The sequence below is a fragment of the Nilaparvata lugens genome, chromosome 9 (assembly GCF_014356525.2).
Source record: "Nilaparvata lugens isolate BPH chromosome 9, ASM1435652v1, whole genome shotgun sequence".
NCBI lineage: Eukaryota > Metazoa > Arthropoda > Insecta > Hemiptera > Delphacidae > Nilaparvata > Nilaparvata lugens.
The window spans coordinates 11,366,695-11,391,790 of record NC_052512.1 but is presented as its reverse complement, the minus strand read 5'-3'; the positions used below and the strand labels follow the sequence as shown (position 1 = coordinate 11,391,790).

General features: G+C 34.6%; 1 protein-coding gene across 1 annotated transcript in view; it reads left to right on the top strand.

The window, feature by feature from the left end:
* Window positions 1-25,096, top strand: part of LOC111054087 (ras-specific guanine nucleotide-releasing factor 2-like) — a 432,594-nt gene that overhangs the window by 293,316 nt on the left and 114,182 nt on the right. Inside the window, exon 9 of the mRNA XM_039435485.1 lies at window positions 6,873-7,102. Coding sequence (XP_039291419.1) covers window positions 6,873-7,102 — 230 coding nt within the window. The remainder of the gene's footprint in view (window positions 1-6,872; window positions 7,103-25,096) is intronic.

Below are 25,096 nucleotides of genomic sequence, written 5' to 3'. Positions count from 1 at the left end.
AAAAAAGAAATAGAACAACAAATGTCAAAACTTTTAGAGTCAGGATTGATTGAATATTCAACTTCACCATTTGCATCTCCTGTTACACTTGCCTTCAAACGAGAAGAAAAAAAAATCACGGCTATGTATTGACTTCCGGGAACTGAACAAAATTGTAATACCAGAGCCACAACCATTCCCAAGAATAGAAGATATATAACAGTGAAGGCTGGTAATTGTAAATGGTACACAGTACTTGATGTTAATTCAGCATTCTGGACAATACCAATAAAAAAAGAAGACAGAATGAAAACTGCATTTGTGACCCACGAAGGCCATTATCAATGGTTACGGATACCATTTGGTTTGAGGACCGCGCCTGCAATTTTTCAAAGAATATTGGGTAACACTTTACAAAAAAATAAGTTGACTGATTTTTGTACTTGCTACATTGATGATATTTTAATATTTTCAAAGACATTTGAGGAACACTTGAAACATATAAACCTCGTACTTGATGCGGTTTATAAAGAAGGGTTCAAGCTGAAATTGGAAAAATGTAACTTTGCAAGGAGTTCAATTAAATATTTGGGACACATAATTGAAAATAACTCAGTCCGTCCACTCACTGACAATCTCAAAGCAATTGAAAAGAGACAAACAACCGAAAACCAAGAAGAATGTACGCCAGTCTAAGGGCAAAATAAATGTCTATTATAAATACATAGAGAATGCAGTGAAAGTTCTAGAACCTTTACACAATCTACTGAGGAAGGACATACCTGACATCTGGTCACAGACATGTGATAAAGCTTTCCAAAACGTGAACAAATACTTATGTTCTAGTCCCGTATTACAAATTTATGATTATGAAAAACCAGTATTCATTTTCACCGATGCCAGTGGAGAGGGATTTGGAGCTGTACTGAAACAACCAAAGGAAAATAATGAGCTTCATCCAGTAGCATATTTTTCAAAATAACTGAGCCCTGCTCAAAAGAAGAAAAAAGCTATTTATCTGGAATGTATGGCTATAAAAGAGACAATTATGTATTGGCAATATTGGTTGATAGGACGGAAGTTTACAGTGATCACAGACCACAAACCATTGGAGAATCTCAGAGTGAAAGCACGAACCGATGAAGAATTGGGAGATCTTGTATACTACCTATCGCAATATGATTTCACATTGATATATAGCCCAGGAAAAGGAAATGTTGAAGCAGATACTTTATCAAGAAACCCAGTTTTAGAGCACTTTGAAGGAAATGAAGACATTTTAACGGTTGTGAATTTGATATCTATACAAGAAATAAAAGACGATCAAGAAAAAAACAAAGAAGCAATAATGAATAATAGGAATGTTGAATATAAAGAGGAAATATTCTCCAAATGTATGAAAGGAAACAAAAGAATCTTCCTTGATCAAGAAAAGGGTAAAGAATTGATTGAGAAAATTCATTTTCAACTAGGACATATCGGAACTCACCACACACTATTACACATACGTCCACATTACTACTTTTCTTGATTTATTTCAGAAACAACATGAGTCACATTTTTGGCCATTTTGAGTTAAGAGTGAATTCGGTATCTATGGATATAGCCACGTCTCTTCATGTAAAAACAACACCAGTCAAGCCATTCTACACGGTTTTTGAACGGCCTGAAGATTTCATTTGATGCAGAAACAACACCAGTCATTGACTTGTGTTGTTTCTGTGCTTAACAGCTGATAGAGTGGTCACGTGTCAAGCGCTGCATGCGGCGTCGCACGCTTATTCTTATTAGCATTTAGCATTGAGGTTATGTTTGTTTACAACTAATATTGTTAAAGTCTTTGTGATTGCTTCATTAAAACTTCTCTATTGAAATAAAAGTTATATCCAAAGTAATACATGTAGTATGGCTGATGAGGGAATTGAGCAATATAGTAACAAAAGAATGAATGGATCTACTAATCCAAGAAAGATCAAGAAATGTGACAGGATATACACTCTTAAACAGTGTATTGAACTCATCATTGAGTCAAGTCCTAAAGATTCATTTATTGTTGAAATCCCAAATTCTAAGAACATTATTGATTATAAAAGTTGGTGGCCAAAGTTCTATAAAAAAATATGCTGTCGATTGAAACGATGGGGAGACATGTCCCTAGAGAAGATAAAAAGTGAATTTGAAGATTAGCAAGTTCATGCAATTCACGCATTCATATTCTAATGAAGGAACTGTTTCAGCTCATCGCTATATTGATGGACTTGAGAGCCACACTTTTCGCTTACGGAACACATATTCAGTGATAGTAGTTTTAATTTTTCTGCTCAAAATTTTCAAGTTTATTTCAATATTATTGAAACTTTCGGATTGTTTAGTGTTATTTCCGGCTCTTATCAACCCTTCGAAATTCAAAATTCATAAGTCATATCTCGAATACGTATTCTCTTAGTGTTAATCTTTGCTGAAAAAAGAAATTTTTAAACTTAACCTCACTTTGGACTAATTATGTGCCAAAATCAAGGAATTGGAGAAGTTTTGGGCAATTGCCTGTTTCTCTTTCCAAATATCGTGTTTGTGACTGTTCAAACAAATAAATAAATAAATAAATGTTATCACTCTCCCAGACGCAGTAGCCTACCCAGAAGGATTTATTCCCATACTCCACACCAAAATAAGTGACATTAAGAAGCTCAAGGACTACCTACCAAATGAAGAAGAAATACAGGACTTTTATAATGAAATATTTGCTTGGCCGACCTGTGAAAGAGAACCTCTTGCCAATAATGATGATTAAAGTAGCAAAAAGGAACTTTAATTTCCATTGGAATTGATCTATTACATTTTTTAATTTTACTTTCTATTATACTTGACAAAATACATCATACATTTATATATAAAACTCAGTTTCATTGAAGGAATATCCCAACTTACAATGTTAAAGATAGTTTATTGCAGAAACAACATAAGTCAAATACTTTTAAACTACCATTATACCACTTATATTTCAATATTTTTTCTGGCTTTCACATTAATTTATTCAATCCAAGCAACCTAGAGATATGATATACATTTTTTTTTCAATTTTTTATTATAATGGGTTCATAGTCTATTTGATTTTTTCTGATTTCCCAAAAGTTGATGATTAGTGACTTATGTTGTTTCTGAAATAAACTATTCTAGATGTATATGTTGTGAAGAACAATAATTTCTCTTATGACTTACTTCTTGGATTGGATGCAATAAAAAAGTTCAAATTGATACAGAATGAAAATTTAGAAATTTTACAGAAGGTTGATGACAAAACAGATGTTGAAAGATTGAATTATGAGTCATCTGTCTTCTCTGTAAATATGGAAAGCAATCTGAATTATCTTGATACTGAAAAGAGACAAACAATAACAAGGCTGATTGAAGGTTATGAATCACTATTTGCAAAACACAAATATGATGTAGGTGAGGTAAAACATGCAGAGGCAGAAATCAAATAAGAAGCCATACAGAACGTGTATCCCAGATAAAAAAGAAATAGAACAACAAATTTCAAAACTTTTAGAGTCAGGATTGATTGAATATTCAACTTCACCATTTGCATCTCCTGTTACACTTGCCTTCAAACGAGAAGTTGAAAGATGAAGGGTATTCGTAATTAGATTACACTTTAACGTGTCATATACTGCGGGAGCATTGCTACCTTGATACAATTCCATATGACGAACAAGTAAAGTAAGTAGTACCGTAGCCTAATGCTATATCTTCATTTAATATACCGAATATGAAGATCCCACTTTTTACAGACATGTTCAATTAAAAATGTATGCGCAACGTAATGGTTGTATAAATATTGTATTCAATATAATAAGATTATGCATGAATAGTGATGCTTTATAATATATCTTGCGGTAGCCACATACCATATGTAAAGATCCCACTTTTTACAGACATGTCAATTTTGATAAGCGCAACATACCGTAATAAACATACTGTAATAAAAGCTTATGTTAGTCTGGCAGAATAGTCAATCATTTTTGCTTCGACTTCAAAGAGGAATGTTATTGTTATTTTGGAAGGGACGGACTCAAGAATCCAAAGGTTTAAAGAGCCCCACACGTCAACCGGAGCTTATTGTGTTCCCAAGTAAGCCGACGTGCGTTAGTTGGGCAAACCAATACTTGTGTCCTTAAAAAGATCCAGGAGTTTTCCCTATACTAACATCCCATTCATCACCTGGTTGCTTGTTTGAGAGGAACGAATTATTTAGGAAAGTTTTAATTTCTTTCTATTGCTTTCCGAAAAAAATTAAAGTACCCCCATTTCTAAATTTCTAAACGCTTCAAGGTCCCCTGATTCTGAAAAAGTGGTTTTTGGGTATTGGTCTGTGTGTGTGTGTGTGTGTGTGTGTGTGTGTGTGTGTGTGTGTGTGTGTGGTGTTGTGTGTGTGTGTGTGGTGTGTGTGTGTGTGTTGTGTGTGTGTGTGTGTGTGTGTGTGTGTGTGTGTGTGTGTGTGGTGTGTGTGTGTGTGTGTGTGTGTGTGTGTGTGTGTGTGTGGTGTGTGTGTGGTGTGTGTGTGTGTGTGGTGTGTGTGTGTGTGTGTGTGTGTGTGTGTGTGTGTGTGTGTGTGTGTGTGTGTGTGGTGTGTGTGTGTGTGTGTGTGTGTGTTGTGTGTGTGTGTGTGTGTGTTGTGTGTGTGGGTGTGTGTGTGTGTGTGTGTGTGTGTGTGTGTGTGGTGTGTGTGTGGTGTGGTGTGTGTGTGTGTGTGTGTGTGTGTGTGTGTGTGTGTGTGTGTGTGTGTGTGGTGTGTGTGTGTGTGTGTGTGTGGTGTGGTGTGTGTGTGTTGTGTGTGTGTGTGTGTGTGTGTGTGTGTGGTGTGTGTGTGGTGTGTGTGTGTGTGTGTGTGGTGTGTGTGTGTGTGTGTGTGTGTGTGTGTGTGTGTGTGTGTGTGTGTGTGTGTGTGTGTGTGTGTGTGTGTGTGTGTGTGTGTGTGTGTGTGTGTGTGCATATGAGTGTCTGTGTACATGATATCTCATCTATGAATCAACGGAATGACTTGAAATTTGGAATTTAAAGTCCTTACAATACAAGGATCAGACACAAACAATTTCGATCAGATGAAATGCAAGATGGCGGCTAAAATGGCAAAATTTTTGTCAAAAAAATTGTTTTTCGCGATTTTCTCGAAAACGGCTCCAACGATTTTGATACCATTCATACCTGGAATAGTCATTGATAAACTCTCATCAACTGCCATAAGTCTCATATCTGTAAAAATCTCAGGAGCTCCGCCCCATCTATGCAAAGTTTGATTTCAGATTCCAAATTATCAGGCTTCAGATACAATTTAAACAAAACATTTCAAGTGAAGAAGATTGAGCATGAAAATCTCTAAAATTAATGTCCAGTAACATTTTCAACTAATATTGAAAATAAGTTCGAAATTCGAGAAAATGTGATTATTCAATTGCAAACTGTTGATTCTATTTAAATCATTCACTATGAATGATTTTGATCGAATTCATACCTAAAATAGTCATTGATAAGCTCTATCAACTGTCACAAGTCCCGTACCTATGAAAATTTCAGGAGCTCCGCCCCATCTATGCAAAGTTTGATTTTAGATTCCCAATTACCAGGCTTCAGATAATATTTAAGAAAAAAAACATTTGGAGTGGAGAAGATTGAGCATGAAAATCTCTACAATTAATGTTCAGTAACATTTCCACCTAGAATTGAAAATAAGCTCGAAATTCGAGAAAATGTGATTATTTCAATTATACAAATTATAACATATTTCAATTAACATAGTGAATGAATTCACTATGAAGAGATAGCAGACTTCGTGTGTCTCTAGCGTTATTGTCCTGTCACCAGCTGGCTTGGATCTTTGAATAGTAGATTTGAGATGCGCGTGAACACTAACGTCAGGTGATAAATTTTTATAACGGCAAGGAAAGTTGTGTGAGTGCGCCACTCCAGATTTTTCCCTATACTAACATCCCATTCATCACCTGGTTGCTTGTTCAAGAGGAACGAACTATAAGTTTTTGAATTGGATTGAATGTGACCTGTATATTGGCAGCCTGGTGGAAGTGAATTGAATTATTAATCAATCAAAAAATAAATTATGTTTTCCTCCACCTCCTGTCTAAAGGGCTTACTATACTTCCTGGAGCATAATACTAAAGTGTCACTTTTTCGCTCTCTGGAGGAAAAAACAGAAAAACTCCCTAGACCGAAAGAGTGACTCCATTCAAATAGCATGGGAAGCACTTTTTTTTAAAACGTACATTTGAAATAAGTTAGAAGTTCTAAACTGAGATGAGGAAGCATATAGAGTAGTCATTAAACCAACTAAATTCAATACCTCAACCAGACATTTGATCAATATATGAAATTTATGTTTGTATGCAAAAATTATTACAAACTTCACATCACTATACTAAAAAAATTCATACATTTTTTTTATTCGATGTTATTCAAAATACCAGCCAACGAATATTCCTCATTAACTAATCAAAATTTGAAACGGGAACTTCATCATAGCTCCAGTTGTGACGGCCATTGTTGTTACAACTTTTGCCGACAGATAGCGAATACCGGTAGCGCTGTCGACAGAGAACTTTGATTACAAGCCAGCTGTTTCGGTTTAATTTTTAGATTATGTTTTAACACATTGTTTGGTGAAGTACGTTTTTAAAAATTATTATCATATCTGCTGTTTTTATAAAAATGTAGGTAGAGGAAAAATGTCGTATATATCACGAGTGAAAAATGTTTTTTCTCTCTCAGGAAAATAATTGTTGCCCTCAGCTTCGCCACGGGTTTAAACTTTTCCCGCAGGGAGAAAAAACAGTACTTTTCACTCTAGATATACAAATAACTATTATTTATCATTTTGGCAGCCTGGTGTTCCGCATGGTGGAATCGGAGGAGGAGTATATGGAACAGATGGAGGTGCTGGTGTCCTGTTACCTGCGTCCATTCAAAATGGCGGCCAGCTCCAAGAAGCCACCCTGCTCGCACGAGGATGTCAACTCGATATTCCTCAACAGCGAAACTGTCCTCTTCCTGCATCAAATCTTCCTCAAGGGTCTCACGTCCCGCATGGAAAGCTGGCCTACTCTGGTGCTAGGTGAGTTCAAATCATGCATTGTATACCGCACAAAATCTGAGAGAAATATCTCCCTATATAGTAGGCTCATACTAGTAGTTCTGTCAACAGTAGACCTCACGCAGTTCTCTCATCTGTGTAATGCATGCAATGAATAATCCACTTGTCAGCTGACTGATTATGAATAATTCTATAGTCTGATCCTATCTTCAAAGTAGATGATATATATGGTGTGATATCAGAGTACCGTATACAGGAATTCCTTACCTTTTCATACTGTGGACAGCAGATCTCACGCAGTATTCTCATCCACGAGTACCTGATTGAAACCATAGACCTTATGGAAATACAGCTATAGACTGGCTTCTCCACACATCTGTGTAATCACTTGTCAGCTGATTTATGATGAATAATTCTATAGTCTGATTTTTACTCTAATATTGGCATATGAAGGAGGCTCCTTTTTCCTTTTATATTATCCTTGAAATGCAAAATTTCCAAAAACCTTGTATAGACGTCGACGCGCAATTAAAAAAGGAACATACCTGACAAATTTCATGGAAATCTATTACCGCGCTTCGCCGTAAATGCGCAACATATAAACATTTGAACATTAAGAGAAATTCCAAACCGTCTACTTGAATCTTAGACCTCACTTCGCTCGGTCAATTATCCTTAAGATGCAAAATTTAAAAAAAAAACAAACCTTGTGTATACATCTACGCGCAGTTGATAAAGGAATATTCCTGCCAAATCTCATCGAATTCTATCAATGTGTTTGGCCGTAATCGCGTTACATACAGTCACACAAAAGAAAATCACAGTTAAAACATAGACCTCACCACGCTCGGTCAATAAAACTAGTGACCCCTGGGTTGGAGAACACTCTCGAGAGCTGTAGTATTGTTATCTTTGAAACCTGCAACTTTCAATTATATAAAGTTGGTGAAAATTATGGAAACAGCTGAAATATTCATTCTAAAAGAATAATAGTGACAGTAGGTTTCATTGGTGTTTCTATTTGAAATGAAAAATTACTCTGTCGCTTCAACATCTTTGTCCCTCATATGAATCCAAATTCATGATATACATAATTTCGATACCGAGTTCCAAGAGAAAATGGATATTTTTATTGATATTGTAATGGGTAGAGGTCATATATATAGCACATAACAGAAAACACTTCAAAGTTCTATAATATAAATTGAAACAGGATACACACGACACAGATAGATTTATAGTATTCCTGGTGATTGAGCCTGTCTTTTTTCAGCGTTGACTGTTAATAATAAAGCTTTGTTTACAACTAGCCTACCCGGCAAACTTCGTACCGCCAAAAGGTCAATGTATCTCATGTCACACTTGACTTTATTTGGTGAATCATGAAATTCATCTGACAATCAATATTTTTATTTACATCTCATTACGGACTTCCTATGTGCTTAGTCATGCAGCATTCATTATTTCGAAAACATATTCTACTCAATTGGTAGTAATATCTATCAGTAAAGTGTTGAATTGAAAAAAAATAAAAATAGGTTAAATCAGTGTTTCAGAAATGAATTCAATGTTTTCATAGTTGTTGATTGTCAATAGATGGCCCAGGAAATATGCGATATACAATGAATCACACAGAATTACATATTCTTTCCCTCTTCCATTCTAGGATGAATATAAGTCAAGCTAAATTCAAAATTTTCTAAATTATTCTTTCATTCTTCAGTAATTAATGGATGCAATATGAGCAACTCTCTTTCATAAGGTGAATATTTTTTTCAACATTTTCCAGATTTTCAATGATAGGGAAGTGATGAATTATTTGTATAGGTCTTCTAAGAAACGATTATCTACAGCTGGTACCAATCAACTTCACTAACTTCAACTCCAAACTACCGTTTCAATACCAGTACACAATATTTATCACAGGGTGACATGTTTATTATACAGCTGGTGACTTCAGATTGATGCTCAATAATAATTATCACAATATGATCTTGAACCATGATCATCTTTCTGTTCTTCGGTAGCTGCTCTGTTGACAATTTCGAAAACATAGGTCTGTAAAATGGATTAATAAATGATTATTATTATTCCCCCTATTAAAATTTCTCTTCAGAAACCATCCCCGATATTCACACAACATATTCCCAAAGTTTCATGTCGTTATGTCAAGTAGTTTTCAAGTCTATAGGGAACAAACAACATACAAACACACAGACATTCATTTTTATGTATATAGATTTACATTCGGCTCAAACAAAAGTCTCTCTGAATGGAGGTAGAATGATAAGGTTGACAATTCTCAGTTCTGTTGTTTTAACATTTTTTTCAACTAATTTTCAAAAATTTCATGTTGTAACCTACTACTGAGTTTGAGACAATTCTGGCGCTATCATAGTTTCAACACTATTCTGTTACACAGTCCTATCTCTTGCAGTCGTTAACTATATCTATAATAAAGTAAAGAGCTGGCTTATACACTGGCTTGTACGGAATAGGAAAATTATGTTTGACGCATCATCATGTCTAAGCTACTGGACTGAAACTAACTTGCAATTTTGCATGTAGATTCTTAATTAACCAAGAATGGTTATATGCCTATTTCCAATTCTTCAAAATTTCATTACGTTAAGTTTTCAGTTTGTCAAGTCTTGATCCTTGCGGAGCACAGGTTTCTGCTAGTTGAGTATATAGTTGTAATCTATAACGCTCATATTTCTGTTAGTATTCTAGCACAATATATGAATGGTGAAAATTATAATAACAAATGATAGTTATCAATTTCTGTACTACTCATGAACTTATCATTTTTTCAGTCATCACTTTATTACAAAACACATCCATACATCTTGAGAAGACAACGCTTCACCTGGAAAAATGAAATGAATATCAATCAAATATTGAAGAGGAAGTCTAGCCGAGTTCATCCAATTAATATTCAGTCTAGATCATTGAGATTTTTTAAAGCTCCCCATTTATAAACTTGTGTATTTGAGCTATCTAAGAATACAATCATGGAGTACCTGACTCTGTCACTATTGACTGAATGGGAAGCATTGGTGTTATTCATAACGAATGCTGACAGTAGAAATTGAATTTTCTCACAGTAAGTGTCTAGCTAACATGACTTTTCAGCAGGGCTAGGAACATTTTCAGGCCAGTCCCCAAACCTACAACAATCAATTATATAGTCACGTAAGCCTATAACTTTGAATAGGTTTTCCATTGGGGGCGAGTTCTTCTATAAAAGACTAAAACTAGTCTTAGTTTATAACTATTTTGCTGTTTCTCTGGCGCTCTCACTGCTCACACTCACACAAACACATAAACCTTCTTCAGAGATATACCTTTCTTCACGGATAATGGATCCTGAATTTACCCGGCTATCCTGCAGAACCTTAAAGCTGGAAATACCCGAGAGTTTGCTTCTGAGATGCAATACCATATTTGCTCCTTGTGAAGTAGAAAGTTACAAACGCCTTACAATAATACCTATAAATACTTCCTTCACCAATTATAGTTGTTTAGTTGAGAATTTTGAATTCTTGAATCAAAATGACTTCATAAGTAATAATATTTTTACGTACAGCTATTTTCAAAATTATCAATTTTGCATCATTGTTAACTTAATTGGAATTTGATATGTTTTGGAAGCAATAATGTTTATCCTAGAAAGCATTTATCATTTTTTCTAATTCAACAATGGAATAATGAGCTTAATCAATTGGAATCATTTTGCAATATACTCACGAAAATGTGTATGAATTTGTAGTATGGGAACCATACTTCTAAACTTTACAAAAAATATTATTATTTTTGATCGCAGAAACAAAAATCAAACTTCTATGGACTTGTAAGTCCAGTAGATTATTATAATGTTTCAAAAAAATAATATTTCTTAAAATAACCTATTAGAGTTTTTTGATATAAGTAAACAATAAGCAGGCAAACAAAGGCTTGTGACCCTCCGCAGGGAACCGGAATGATTTGCTAACCGTGAAATGAGAGAAATCGCTTTGGGTCTTCACATTGTTGATTCTTATAGTTTGTCTAAAATAAGTTGAGACTTGGCCTTCCATCTGAAGAAGTTACAAGTTTGCCAATTCGTGTAAAATTGCAACTTTCTCAAATTTCCAATTCAACGTCAGAATTGGATGTAGAATATCATCCCCGATATCCTAGTAGAGCTGAAAAATTTTCAGGGTTGAAGGTTTAAAAACACTTAAAAATTAACATTATAAACGAAAATTTTCGAGAGCTGAGCTCCCTTTGTCAATCGAACAGGAAGTGGTGCAGATTTGAATTCCCTGCACCACTTTGGAAAAGTGCCACAAAAAGACAGGCTCAATCACCAGGAATACTATAAATTCTATGAGGGACCAGTAAGCCATTAATTTTGTCACCAATAATCACTTCCACTATGGACACTGGATACATTTTGGACAATCAATGAATCAATACGTTTTAGTAATTCAATTCAAAAATATGTATGAAATTTATTAGCTACAGAATAAAAAACTTTTCATTGCAGTGACCCAGACTACTACAATATGAATAACCATTTGGATCAAATATAAGGAATTACTTACATCTCTCATCAACTCGTACTTTTCATTCACAAAATATTAACAAAATATATATAAGTTATATTGAATGAATTCACGGCTAAGGTTTGCCTTTTTCTGGCCGTGCTACAAATAAAATGTATACCTACAGGAATTTAATATTCGACATTTCTTTCATGTAATCTTGTTGTCTATTGAGAAAGTTTCCAATGTGACTTTTGATGGCAATAGAATTTGAATTTGAAAAAAGAATTATCAAAAAACTCCTAACCAAAGAAAATCTCTATGCTCTGTTCTAATCGGAATGTATGAGACTCCATATACAGCTGATAGAAGGCGCAAACCGAACTGGCCAAGAATACAACAATGAAACACACACTTGGCAATTCTCTCGTTTTACGAAAAATTAATTCGATCAGCTGATTGATAAGATTATTCTAAGCTTCCCAATGATTACAACATATGTTAGAATATCATGTGTCAATTATCTCAGTTTCATATGGCGTTCACCTTACCATGTTCATAACCTTACTTAATAGGATCCTTTTCCATCCTTTGAAATCCTTAGAGGCAAAATATCTCAAAATCCGTTCTTAGTGCACGTCTAGCATGTTTGAAGAATATTTGTGCAAAGTTTTAAGTTTGTAGGCCAATCTGTTTTAGCTGTAGTGTAATTTTCATAAAAAATTTCGAAAAAAGCTCTCTCCTGAACACCCCTGTGCTCCTAATCGGATTTTTTTGCATAGATCCAATTATTTTTCATAACTGAACAAAAAAGTTCTTCATGACTTTGCTGTGGAATGAGCGGTTAAAAAGTACAAAATTTTTGGGGCCCCCAGCTCCCTCAGGGGGGCAAATTTCTGAAAATCCTTTCTTAGTGGATGTTTTGAGGCTACCATAAACAATTGTGCAAAATTTCAAGTTTTTAGGCTCAGTAATTTGGGCTGTGGTGTGAATTCAGTCTGTCGAGGCTTAGCCTTTCATAGATATAGATGAGTTCAAAAATTTCAAAGAGTCCAAAGTTTTGTGACATTGATTGATTGATTACTTTATATATGTAGATTACAATATATACTGGCTTATACACTTATATACAATAGCTTACAATACAGCAAAATTATAGATGAATTTACATAATATAGACTAAAAAAATAATTATTGAACTGTATATGACATGAAAAAGCAATTTGTAATATAATAACTATAGATAATTATATATATTATTGTTATGCATCTACATAAATTGGCGGAGCTTTGGACATATCAATGTCCATTCTTCGGAAGGAATATTAAAAATATCCTCCCCACTAACTCTCTACCAAAACGTTAATTTCATTAATTGAACTAAGCATTTATTTATTAATGGAAATATTGTGAAAGTTTTAATTAATATGATTATTTAAGAAAAAAAAACAGGAGATTGATAGAGTAAAAAAATTATATGAGTAGATAAGATCAAATTATTGATTTATAAAATGAAGTAGGCTGAAAGTAAATCAGGGTTTTCAGCTTTCAGTAATATACAGCAGTATGCAGTGGATAATTAAAATATCATGAGTTTATATAATATATATATATATATATATATATTATATATATATATATATATTATATATATATATACAGGGTGATTCATAATTATGGTAAAATAATTTAATACGTGATAGTAGAGGTAAAAATAAGAAAAAAACTTCTTATAAACATATATCCATAAACGCTTCATTAGCGAGCTATACAGAGTGAAAGATTTCGCCCGGAATTCAGTTCCTCTAGTGAAATACACCGATGCTGAATTGTTTGGGGACTAGTTTTTAAAAAACTTATGCTGGATTCATATGGAAAATATCTGAAAAATTGAATAAAACTAGTCTGGAATCTGTAGTGTGAGTAGTTTTTGGGAAAAAAGTTGAAATATGCAAAAAATCTAAGTAGAAAAACACAGACTTCTACGTTTGATGCCCAATAACTTTCTTTAATGACCAGTAAACAAATAATTTTTCGTAATAAAAATTGTAGAGAATTTAATTCTGTAGAAAATTATGTAAGCTGTGTGAACTAAATTTAAATAAAAGTTGGATAAAATGTATTCTTATGTAGTACATTACACCACAAAATTTGCTGTTTTATGAGGAGAGAACTAATAACTCATAGGTTGTAGCTGATTGCAAATAGAACATTGATTTCAAGAACAGCTGTTCCAAAACAGCTGATTTATTTTGTTCCAAATAAAAAATATTTAAAAGAAATTATCAGCTAAAAATTATTTTCAGAAATATTTTAGCTCACTGTTGAACAAAAAAACAAACTGTAAGTTTGGCCTACTGTAGCTGCGCTGTGTTTTTTGTTTAACCTATTAACCAGTTATTTGTAGCCATTCCACTTTGCTTTTGTGTTAAGTGTTAACTTTTTAAAAAATGGAAGGTAATTTTAGACATTATTCATACTCCGAATTAGCTGACATGCATTTAATGTATGGAATGGGACACTACTGTAATAGTACTGAAGCAAGACATTTGTATCAAGAGAACTTTCCTAACCGAGTATGTCCAAATTCAAGGTTTTTGCCACTATTCATCAACGTCTGTCTTAGACAGATTCTTTGATATCCAAAGAGCACATTTATGCAGGCAGACCGCGATCTACTAAGACTGTTGAGTTAAGAACAAATTCTTAATGAAATTTATGAACATCCCGAGCTGAACACAAGAGAATTGTCAGTGCAGTTTAATGTCAATCAATCTATTATTTGGAGGATACTAAAAGAGCAACAATTACATCCATACCACCTCCAGGAAGTTCATATTCTATTGCCACGAGACTGTATTCCCCGTGCTGGTATTTGCCGATGGTTTTCAGTAAAACTTGTTTACCCAAACTTTTTAACAACCGTTTTATTTACCAATGAGGCACACTTTACAAGAACAGCTATCGTTAACGTCCACAACCAACTCGCTCGACAGCTTCCTCTCTACCCAGTGACCAAACTTCAGCACCATACAACGCTGATGATAGACTAACCGAGTCAAAGAGTTTAATTTTTTCTAACAGTCATCAGATTTTACCTTTGCTAGAACTGTCATCATTGCACCTGTAATCAGTTTCAGCTTCATTCATGCAATTTCTATACATTGCTGTGAATTTTCCTGATCACTGGAAAGTTACACCCAAATAATTATACAGTCTTTCCAAATCTCTATGCAATACCAGTTGACAGAAAATGGCCTGAGTGCTCTCAATCTGCCTCTGTGGAATGGCAGTACTTTAGTATTTCCTGGATTCACTCTCAAACCCAGTTTTAGCCAGTTTTACCCCAGGTTACCTCAATGGACATTTCAACTTATTCCTTACATCCGAGCAGCATAAACCTGGTCCCCGACTTTCTCAAATCCGGAAAAAAATTATACCATATTTTTGTACCATTTGTGTACCTTCTTGTAGCACCAATAATAATTTTTGCACCCCTCCTCATTTTGAAAAAATTGCATTTGAAAAGTCAGGGTACAGGTTTATTATGCCTATCCCCGACTTGCTCAGAGTTGAACGAAAATCATACCATCGTGTTCTCTGATTTTTGTACCATTTTGTACCACCAAAAAGCATTTTTGTACCGCCCCCCCATTTTGTGGTACAAGTGATTGAAAAGTCAGGGGCGGGACCCCGACTTTAGCGAAATGCAACGAAACCCATACCAAATGAAAGCTAGATTTTCGTAACACCAATAAAAATTTTTGTATCCCTCTCCATTTTGAAAAAAATTGCATTTGAAAAGTCGGGGTACAGGTTTATGCCTATCGAAATTCGAAATTATGAAATTCGGGTATTAGTCATTGTCAATAGAAAATAAAACCTCTTCCCTTTCCAATTGTAACATTTTTTGTACCCCTTTTATTTTGTGTTTTTGAGGTGGGAAGTGTAATTTCCATTACAGTGGAAAAATGATGGAAAAAACATTGAAAATCGTGATTAAAACAGTTCATTGATTACAGAAAGACGTTTTCCACCTGATCTGGGAAAACATAATTTTATACCCCTCCTCATCATAAGTTATTTGAGTTCAAAAGTTTCGTATCAAATCTTGTGATACAGTAGTGATCATTCCTATCTAAAAAAATTATCACGACTTAGTAGCAGATAAATTCTCAATCTTCACATCAGCACTGAAAAAATCCAATAATTTGATGATCTATTCCGATCAAAACTGATGGAAAAGTATTTTATTTGATTGGAAAAAGTTCTTAATTATATTAAAATTGACAAATAATCTTGTACCCCCTTCCATCATGTTTTACAATGCTACATAAAATATTAATGGTATGTATTGTATGAGACATGGAATGATTTGAAGCACTCAAATGTATTGGAAATCTATCAATAAAAAACAAACTTCATAATGTGCAACTTTTATTCTCACAAAACATTGAACTCTGAGAAAAATCACTATAATATTATTCTTTATGTCACAAAACCTTGGACTCTAAAATTTCCGAACTCAATGAATTATATATTTTTAATCTATAATGCTCATATTTCTGTAAGTATTCTAGCACAATATATGAATTGTGAAAATTATAATAACAAATGATAGTCATTAATTTCTGTACTGCTCATGAACTTATCATTCTTTCAGTCATCACTTTATCACAAAACACATCCATACATCTTGAGACGACAATGCTTTACCTGGAAAAATATAATGAATATCAATCAAATATTGAAGAGGAAGTCTAGCCGAGTCCATCCAATTAATATTCAGTCTAGATTATTGGGATTCTTCAAAGCTCCCCATTCATAAACTAGTGTATTTGAGCTATCTAAGAATACAATCATGTAGTTGCTTATCCACTCATCAAGAATATCATTCATTTCAATAATCCCTACATAAATTTCAAGTTGCTTTCTTACAAAGCAGATTTATCACTATGGATTTCAAGTTGTTGAACCTTGGGTGCTTTGATTTTGATTAGGTCTCATGTAATATTTCATTCATTCATTCATTCATTTGTTGATACAATTAAAATAAGATTGACTTGGAAAAAACCCAAAGAACTAGATTCTAGAGAAAACTGTCGAAGGATTTAGGTATGAATTCTCAACTGCAGGGATAATCAAGTTGATGAGTAAAATATTCTGTAAATGAAGATTATATTCTGAAAATAATCTGTCTCTGTGCTTTAAGGGATATAACTTGATTATTTGCTGTAGGTACTAACCAGTATTGATGGATCAAATCTCAGATGTGAAATTGAAATCTAATGAATTTTCAAGCATTGTCTTGTCATGTTTCTCACGGTGAATGAAAATTTCCAGCAAGTGTTTGTGAGAAATTTCCTCTACATTTTTAAGAAAACATTGACCCCCACAAGTATTCTCAGAGAGTTGCTGGACTATTGTAACTCGCTCGAGAACTGTTGTATTGTAATCTTTGAAACCCGCAACTTTCAATAATACAGAGTTGATGGGAATTCTGAAAACAGCTGAATACTCCTCTTACAAGAATAATTCAACAGTAGGTTTTATTGGGGATCCTATTTGAAATGAAAAATTACTCTTCAAATATTAACTTATTCTGTCGCTTCAAAATCTTGAATATCCTTATATGAATCCAAATTCATGGTACATTTTTTCGGTACAGAGTTTCAAAAGAAAATAAATGACAGAAACCGCACATTAATATATTATCAAGCCATATCATTTTGTAGATGTAAAAGTTGTGAATTATGCTGAATATTAACCAGCTGAAATCATGTGTCAGAGCGTGTGATAGCACTTAAATCTCCTCAGCTGATGTTATGAATGAATGAATGACTGGAAAAACTGTAGTATAATTATTGCATGCAATAAATTCTTAAGATGACTAAAAAATAATAATTGATAAATCATAACAATTATTCCTTATGCACTTTCAATGTTATTTTTTTATCCTGAAAAAGGACGAAGGAGTGAGTCAATTTTGTTGTCGAAGAATACGTGTTCAAAATTTGAAGCTGATTGTTCAATCCTTCCTGAAGTTATTGTATAACATACAAACAGATGGACAACGACTTTCGCCTTCAGTGTGTCAAAATTGAGAACTCGATAACGCTCGTTCAATAACCAGTAACTTTTTTATTTATTTATTTGTAGAATTTATTCACAACACAAAAATACAATTGGAAAAAGCAATATACAACAAAACAATTACGACAACTATGGTTATATATTCACTGTAGCCTGGCCATGTTCGAAAGAAGCTCGGAAACAGCCGAGCCCTCACGAAGTTACCCGAGCGCGGAATATTTCCGACCTGACCTCCGTACACCAGAAGCGCGGCGCGACGCGGTTCCGACCCCGAAAAGTCCAGAAACTTTTCTAGCACCGCGCCGCGCTCCTAGTGCACGGAGGCACACTTTATCACATGTATTTAATTCCAGGTCGGAGATTCTCCGCGCCGCGACGCGCAGCTCCACCGACCTAGTGCACGCTCTACTAGTCTGTGTAAAATAAGTTGAGACTTGGCCCTCCATCCGAAGAAATTACAACGTTGCCAATTCTTGTAAAATTGCAACTTTCTCAAATTTCCAATTCAACGTCAGAATTGGATGTAGATTTATCATCCCCGATATCCTAGTGGAGCTGAAAAAGTTTCAGGGTTGAAGGATTAATAGGAAATTTAACTCTTATGATAAAATTAGGTTTGTTTTTCTTTTTTATATCACTTCTCTCAGAATCATTGGGCGTCGTAATGCGTAATGATTTTATATCAAATCAACGGGGAGAATGTCTCCTTCCTTTAGGTGTCTGGATCAATTTTATCCGACCCATAGTTATTTCATTGTTGGTGATATGCTGCAACTCTCTCATTCTTGAAGAATCTCTGTGTGTAGGGAGCTTTCTTCAAGGAAACTCTGTAAGGAGCTTGGGCATCTGAAGCCCTTTCCTTGAAGGAAGCTCCCTACAAACAGAGATTCTTCAAGAATGAGAGAGTTGCAACATATCCGGGTGCACATGTGCTAAAAGTACATAACTCCAAAAAAGCTCCTTGTGTAACTTTTCTTATGCAACACGTTGCTGTTGAGAAGATACAGAAGAGCATCTGTTGCTTATGGAAGGATACATTTGAGTTCCTTGTGTATCTTTTCCGATGCAGCACGTTGCTTTTGAGAAGATACAAAAGAGCATCTGTTACTTATGGAAAGATACACTAGTAGTTCTGCGAACAGTAGACCTCGCTCATGTATACAACTTTCAATCTAATGAGAAGGGCCAGTACAATAAGTACAGAATATTGTGAAGATTTAGCCATGTCATCTATTATTTTCTCCATTGAAAGTGCTAGAGACACTGTTTGAAGGGACACTGGACTTATCAAGGCGGTTCCTTTATATCAAATACATACAAATTTTACCTTTTGAATGAAAAAGACTAAGAAATTGTCGAAGAAACACAGATTCATTGATACTTAGAAAGACCGGTTTCAGTCTATATCAGAGTTTATCAGAGATTGACAATGGTGTAATCACCGAAACCGGTCTTTCTAAGTATCAATCAATAAATATGTGGTTTTTTGACAATTTCTCAGTCTTTTTCATTCAATATGAATAATTACCACAATATCAACTTCTCAACTACACAAAAAGGAAAACAAAATTAACCTTTATACCTTTACATACAAATTTATTTCTACAACTGCAGTATTGGACTCCAATACAATGAAGATTTTTTATAATTTATTCAATTAATTTGATAAATCAATTCAATAATTATAATAAGATGATTCAATTTAATTATTCTATCTGAACATAATAATTTATTTTATAATGATATATTATTAGAATAAGATAAAACAATAAGTATCATCTGAAAAAAAATTGGTAGGAACGAGATTTGAACCTGGGTCCCACAGTGTGAGAAGCCACAGTCAAACCAACTTGATCACCATGTGCTCGTAGCTACAGATGTGAAAAAGAATGAACATGAATTGCTATATCTTTAAAGACACATCCTTTCTGGATTGAGGTTAGTTTACAGTTTTTTTAAATTACAAAAAAAGCCAGAGATCTTATCAAAAATCGTTACACATACGTTTCTGCGCCTTGTTTCAAAGAGCTTGCATACCAAATTTCATCCAAATCGGACTATAACTGCGACTGTAACTGCAGTACAAACAAACAAACAGACAAAAGCCGATCGAGTCGAAACTAAGACCTCAGCTTCGCTTTGGTCAATTAAAGCTCCTTGTGTATCTTTTCGATGCAACAAGTTGCTTTTAAGAAGATACAATCGAGCATCTGTTGCCTATGGAAAGATACATATTCAAAAATGTTCCATGTTTTTGAACGGGTGCTATTGCAGTCTAGTGACCCTCCGCCGATACACAAAGATTCAGGACCCAGACTGTTCTTTTAACAATCCTAGCTACCCTCTACCTCCAAACCACTATGTTTTGAAAAGATTAATAATGAATTAATCATGTACTGACCTATTGACCTCTCCATCCAGGTGACCTGTTGACATGCTTATGCCTATGTGAGCATCTTATATGTCTTGAATAGATAAGAATTGATAATTGAATCTACTGACTTATTGACCTCTTCGTCCATCCAGGTGACCTGTTGACATGCTTATGCCTATGTGAGCATCTTATATGTCTTGAATAGATAAGAATTGATAATTGGAATCTACTGACTTATTGACCTCCTCGTCCATCCAGGTGACCTGTTTGACATGCTTATGCCTATGTTGAGCATCTTATATGTCTTGAATAGATTAAGAATTGATAATTGGAATCTACTGACTTATTGACCTCCTCGTCCATCCAGGTGACCTGTTTGACATGCTTCTGCCTATGTTGAGCATCTTATATGTCTTGAATAGATTAGAATTGATAATTGGAATCTACTGACCTATTGACCTCTCCATCCAGGTGACCTGTTGACATGCTTATGCCTATGTTGAGCATCTTATATGTCTTGAATAGATTAAGAATTGATAATTGGAATCTACTGACTTATTGACCTCTTCGTCCATCCAGGTGACCTGTTTGACATGCTTCTGCCTATGCTGAGCATCTAATATGTCTTGAATAGATTAAGAATTGATAATTGGAATCTACTGACTTATTGACCTCCTAGTCCATCCAGGTGACCTGTTGACATGCTTATGCCTATGTGAGCATCTTATATGTCTTGAATAGATTAAGAATTGATAATTGGAATCTACTGACTTATTGACCTCCTCGTCCATCCAGGTGACCTGTTTGACATGCTTCTGCCTATGCTGAGCATCTTATATGTCTTGAATAGATTAAGAATTGATAATTGGAATCTACTGACTTATTGACCTCTCCATCCAGGTGACCTGTTTGACATGCTTCTGCCTATGCTGAGCATCTACAATATGTCTTGAATAGATTAGAATTGATAATTGGAATCTACTGACTTATTGACCTCCTCGTCCATCCAGGTGACCTGTTTGACATGCTTATGCCTATGTTGAGCATCTTATATGTCTTGAATAGATTAAGAATTGATAATTGGAATCTACTGACTTATTGACCTCTCCATCCAGGTGACCTGTTTGACATGCTTCTGCCTATGCTGAGCATCTTATATGTCTTGAATAGATTAAGATTGATAATTGGAATCTACTGACCTATTGACCTCTTCATCCATCCAGGTGACCTGTTTGACATGCTTCTGCCTATGCTGAGCATCTACAATATGTCTTGAATAGATTAGAATTGATAATTGGAATCTACTGACCTATTGACCTCTCCATCCAGGTGACCTGTTGACATGCTTATGCCTATGTTGAGCATCTTATATGTCTTGAATAGATAAGAATTGATAATTGAATCTACTGACTTATTGACCTCCTAGTCCATCCAGGTGACCTGTTTGACATGCTTCTGCCTATGCTGAGCATCTACAATATGTCTTGAATAGATAAGAATTGATAATTGGAATCTACTGACCTATTGACCTCTCCATCCAGGTGACCTGTTTGACATGCTTCTGCCTATGCTGAGCATCTACAATATGTCTTGAATAGATAAGAATTGATAATTGGAATCTACTGACCTATTGACCTCTTCATCCATCCAGGTGACCTGTTTGACATGCTTCTGCCTATGCTGAGCATCTACAATATGTCTTGAATAGATTAGAATTGATAATTGGAATCTACTGACCTATTGACCTCTTCATCCATCCAGGTGACCTGTTTGACATGCTTCTGCCTATGTTGAGCATCTTATATGTCTTGAATAGATTAAGATTGATAATTGGAATCTACTGACCTATTGACCTCTTCATCCATCCAGGTGACCTGTTTGACATGCTTCTGCCTATGCTGAGCATCTACAATATGTCTTGAATAGATAAGAATTGATAATTGAATCTACTGACTTATTGACCTCTTCGTCCATCCAGGTGACCTGTTTGACATGCTTCTGCCTATGTTGAGCATCTTATATGTCTTGAATAGATAAGAATTGATAATTGAATCTACTGACTTATTGACCTCTTCGTCCATCCAGGTGACCTGTTTGACATGCTTATGCCTATGTTGAGCATCTTATATGTCTTGAATAGATAAGAATTGATAATTGAATCTACTGACTTATTGACCTCCTAGTCCATCCAGGTGACCTGTTGACATGCTTATGCCTATGTGAGCATCTTATATGTCTTGAATAGATTAAGATTGATAATTGGAATCTACTGACCTATTGACCTCTTCATCCATCCAGGTGACCTGTTGACATGCTTATGCCTATGTGAGCATCTTATATGTCTTGAATAGATTAAGAATGTATAATTGGAATCTACTGACCTATTGACCTCTTCATCCATCCAGGTGACCTGTTTGACATGCTTCTGCCTATGCTGAGCATCTACAATATGTCTTGAATAGATTAAGAATGGATAATTGGAATCTACTGACTTATTGACCTCCTCGTCCATCCAGGTGACCTGTTTGACATGCTTCTGCCTATGCTGAGCATCTTATATGTCTTGAATAGATTAAGAATTGATAATTGGAATCTACTGACTTATTGACCTCCTCGTCCATCCAGGTGACCTGTTTGACATGCTTATGCCTATGTTGAGCATCTTATATGTCTTGAATAGATTAAGAACCCCTTCCATCATGTTTTACAATGCTACATAAAATATTAATGGTATGTATTGTATGAGACATGGAATGATTTGAAGCACTCAAATGTATTGGAAATCTATCAATAAAAACAAACTTCATAATGTGCAACTTTTATTCTCACAAAACATTGAACTCTGAGAAAAATCACTATAATATTATTCTTTATGTCACAAAACCTTGGACTCTAAAATTTCCGAACTCAATGAATTATATATTTTTAATCTATAATGCTCATATTTCTGTAAGTATTCTAGCACAATATATGAATTGTGAAAATTATAATAACAAATGATAGTCATTAATTTCTGTACTTCTCATGAACTTATCATTCTTTCAGTCATCACTTTATCACAAAACACATCCATACATCTTGAAACGACAATGCTTTACCTGGAAAAATATAATGAATATCAATCAAATATTGAAGAGGAAGTCTAGCCGAGTCCATCCAATTAATATTCAGTCTAGATTATTGAGATTCTTCAAAGCTCCCCATTCATAAACTAGTGTATTTGAGCTATCTAAGAATACAATCATGTAGTTGTTTATTCACTCATCAAGAATATCATTCATTTCAATAATCCCTACATAAATTTCAAGTTACTTTCTCACAAAGCAGATTTATCACTATGGATTTCAAGTTGTTGAACCTTTGGTGCTTTGATTTTGATTAGGATGGAATATTTTATTCATTCATTCATTCATTCATTTGTTGATACGATTAAAATTAAGATTGACTTGGAAAAAACCCAGAGAACTAGATTCTAGAGAAAACTGTCGAAGGATTTAGGTATAAATTCTCAACTGCAGGGATAATCAAGTTGATGAGTGAAAGTGCTTTACTGTGCTTTAAGGGATATAACTTGATTATTTGCTGTACTAACCAGTATTGATGGATCAAATCTCAGATGTGAAATTGAAATCTAATGAATTTTCAAGCATTGTCTTGTCATGCTTCTCACGGTGATTGAAAATTTCCAGCAAGTGTTTGTGAGAAATTTCCTCTACATTTTTAAGAAAACATTGACCCCCACAAGTATTCTCAGAGAGTTGCTGGACTATTGTAACTCGCTCGAGAACTGTTGTATTGTAATCTTTGAAACCCGCAACTTTCAATAATACAGAGTTGATGGAAATTCTGAAAACAGCTGAATACTCCTCTTACAAGAATAATTCAACAGTAGGTTTTATTTGGGATCCTATTTGAAATGAAAAATTACTCTTCAAATATTAACTTACTCTGTCGCTTCAAAATCTTGAATATCCTTATATGAATCCAAATTCATGGTACATTTTTTCGGTACAGAGTTTCAAAAGAAAATAAATGACAGAAACCGCACATTAATATATTATCAAGCCATATCATTTTGTAGATGTAAAAGTTGTGAATTATGCTGAATATTAACCAGCTGAAATCATGTGTCAGAGCGTGTGATAGCACTTAAATCTCCTCAGCTGATGTTATGAATGAATGAATGACTGGAAAAACTGTAGTATAATTGCATGCAATAAATTCTTAAGATGACTAAAAAATAATAATTGATAAATCATAACAATTATTCCTTATGCACTTTCAATGTTATTTTTTTATCCTGAAAAAGGACGAAGGAGTGAGTCAATTTTGTTGTCGAAGAATACGTGTTCAAAATTTGAAGCTGATTGTTCAATCCTTCCTGAAGTTATTGTATAACATACAAACAGATGGACAACGACTTTCGCCTTCAGTGTGTCAAAATTGAGAACTCGATAACGCTCGTTCAATAACCAGTAACTTTTTTATTTATTTATTTGTAGAATTTATTCACAACACAAAAATACAATTGGAAAAAGCAATATACAACAAAACAATTACGACAACTATGGTTATATATTCACTGTAGCCTGGCCATGTTCGAAAGAAGCTCGGAAACAGCCGAGCCCTCACGAAGTTACCCGAGCGCGGAATATTTCCGACCTGACCTCCGTACACCAGAAGCGCGGCGCGACGCGGTTCCGACCCCGAAAAGTCCAGAAACTTTTCTAGCACCGCGCCGCGCTCCTAGTGCACGGAGGCACACTTTATCACATGTATTTAATTCCAGGTCGGAGATTCTCCGCGCCGCGACGCGCAGCTCCACCGACCTAGTGCACGCTCTACTAGTCTGTGTAAAATAAGTTGAGACTTGGCCCTCCATCCGAAGAAATTACAACGTTGCCAATTCTTGTAAAATTGCAACTTTCTCAAATTTCCAATTCAACGTCAGAATTGGATGTAGATTATCATCCCCGATATCCTAGTGGAGCTGAAAAAGTTTCAGGGTTGAAGGATTAA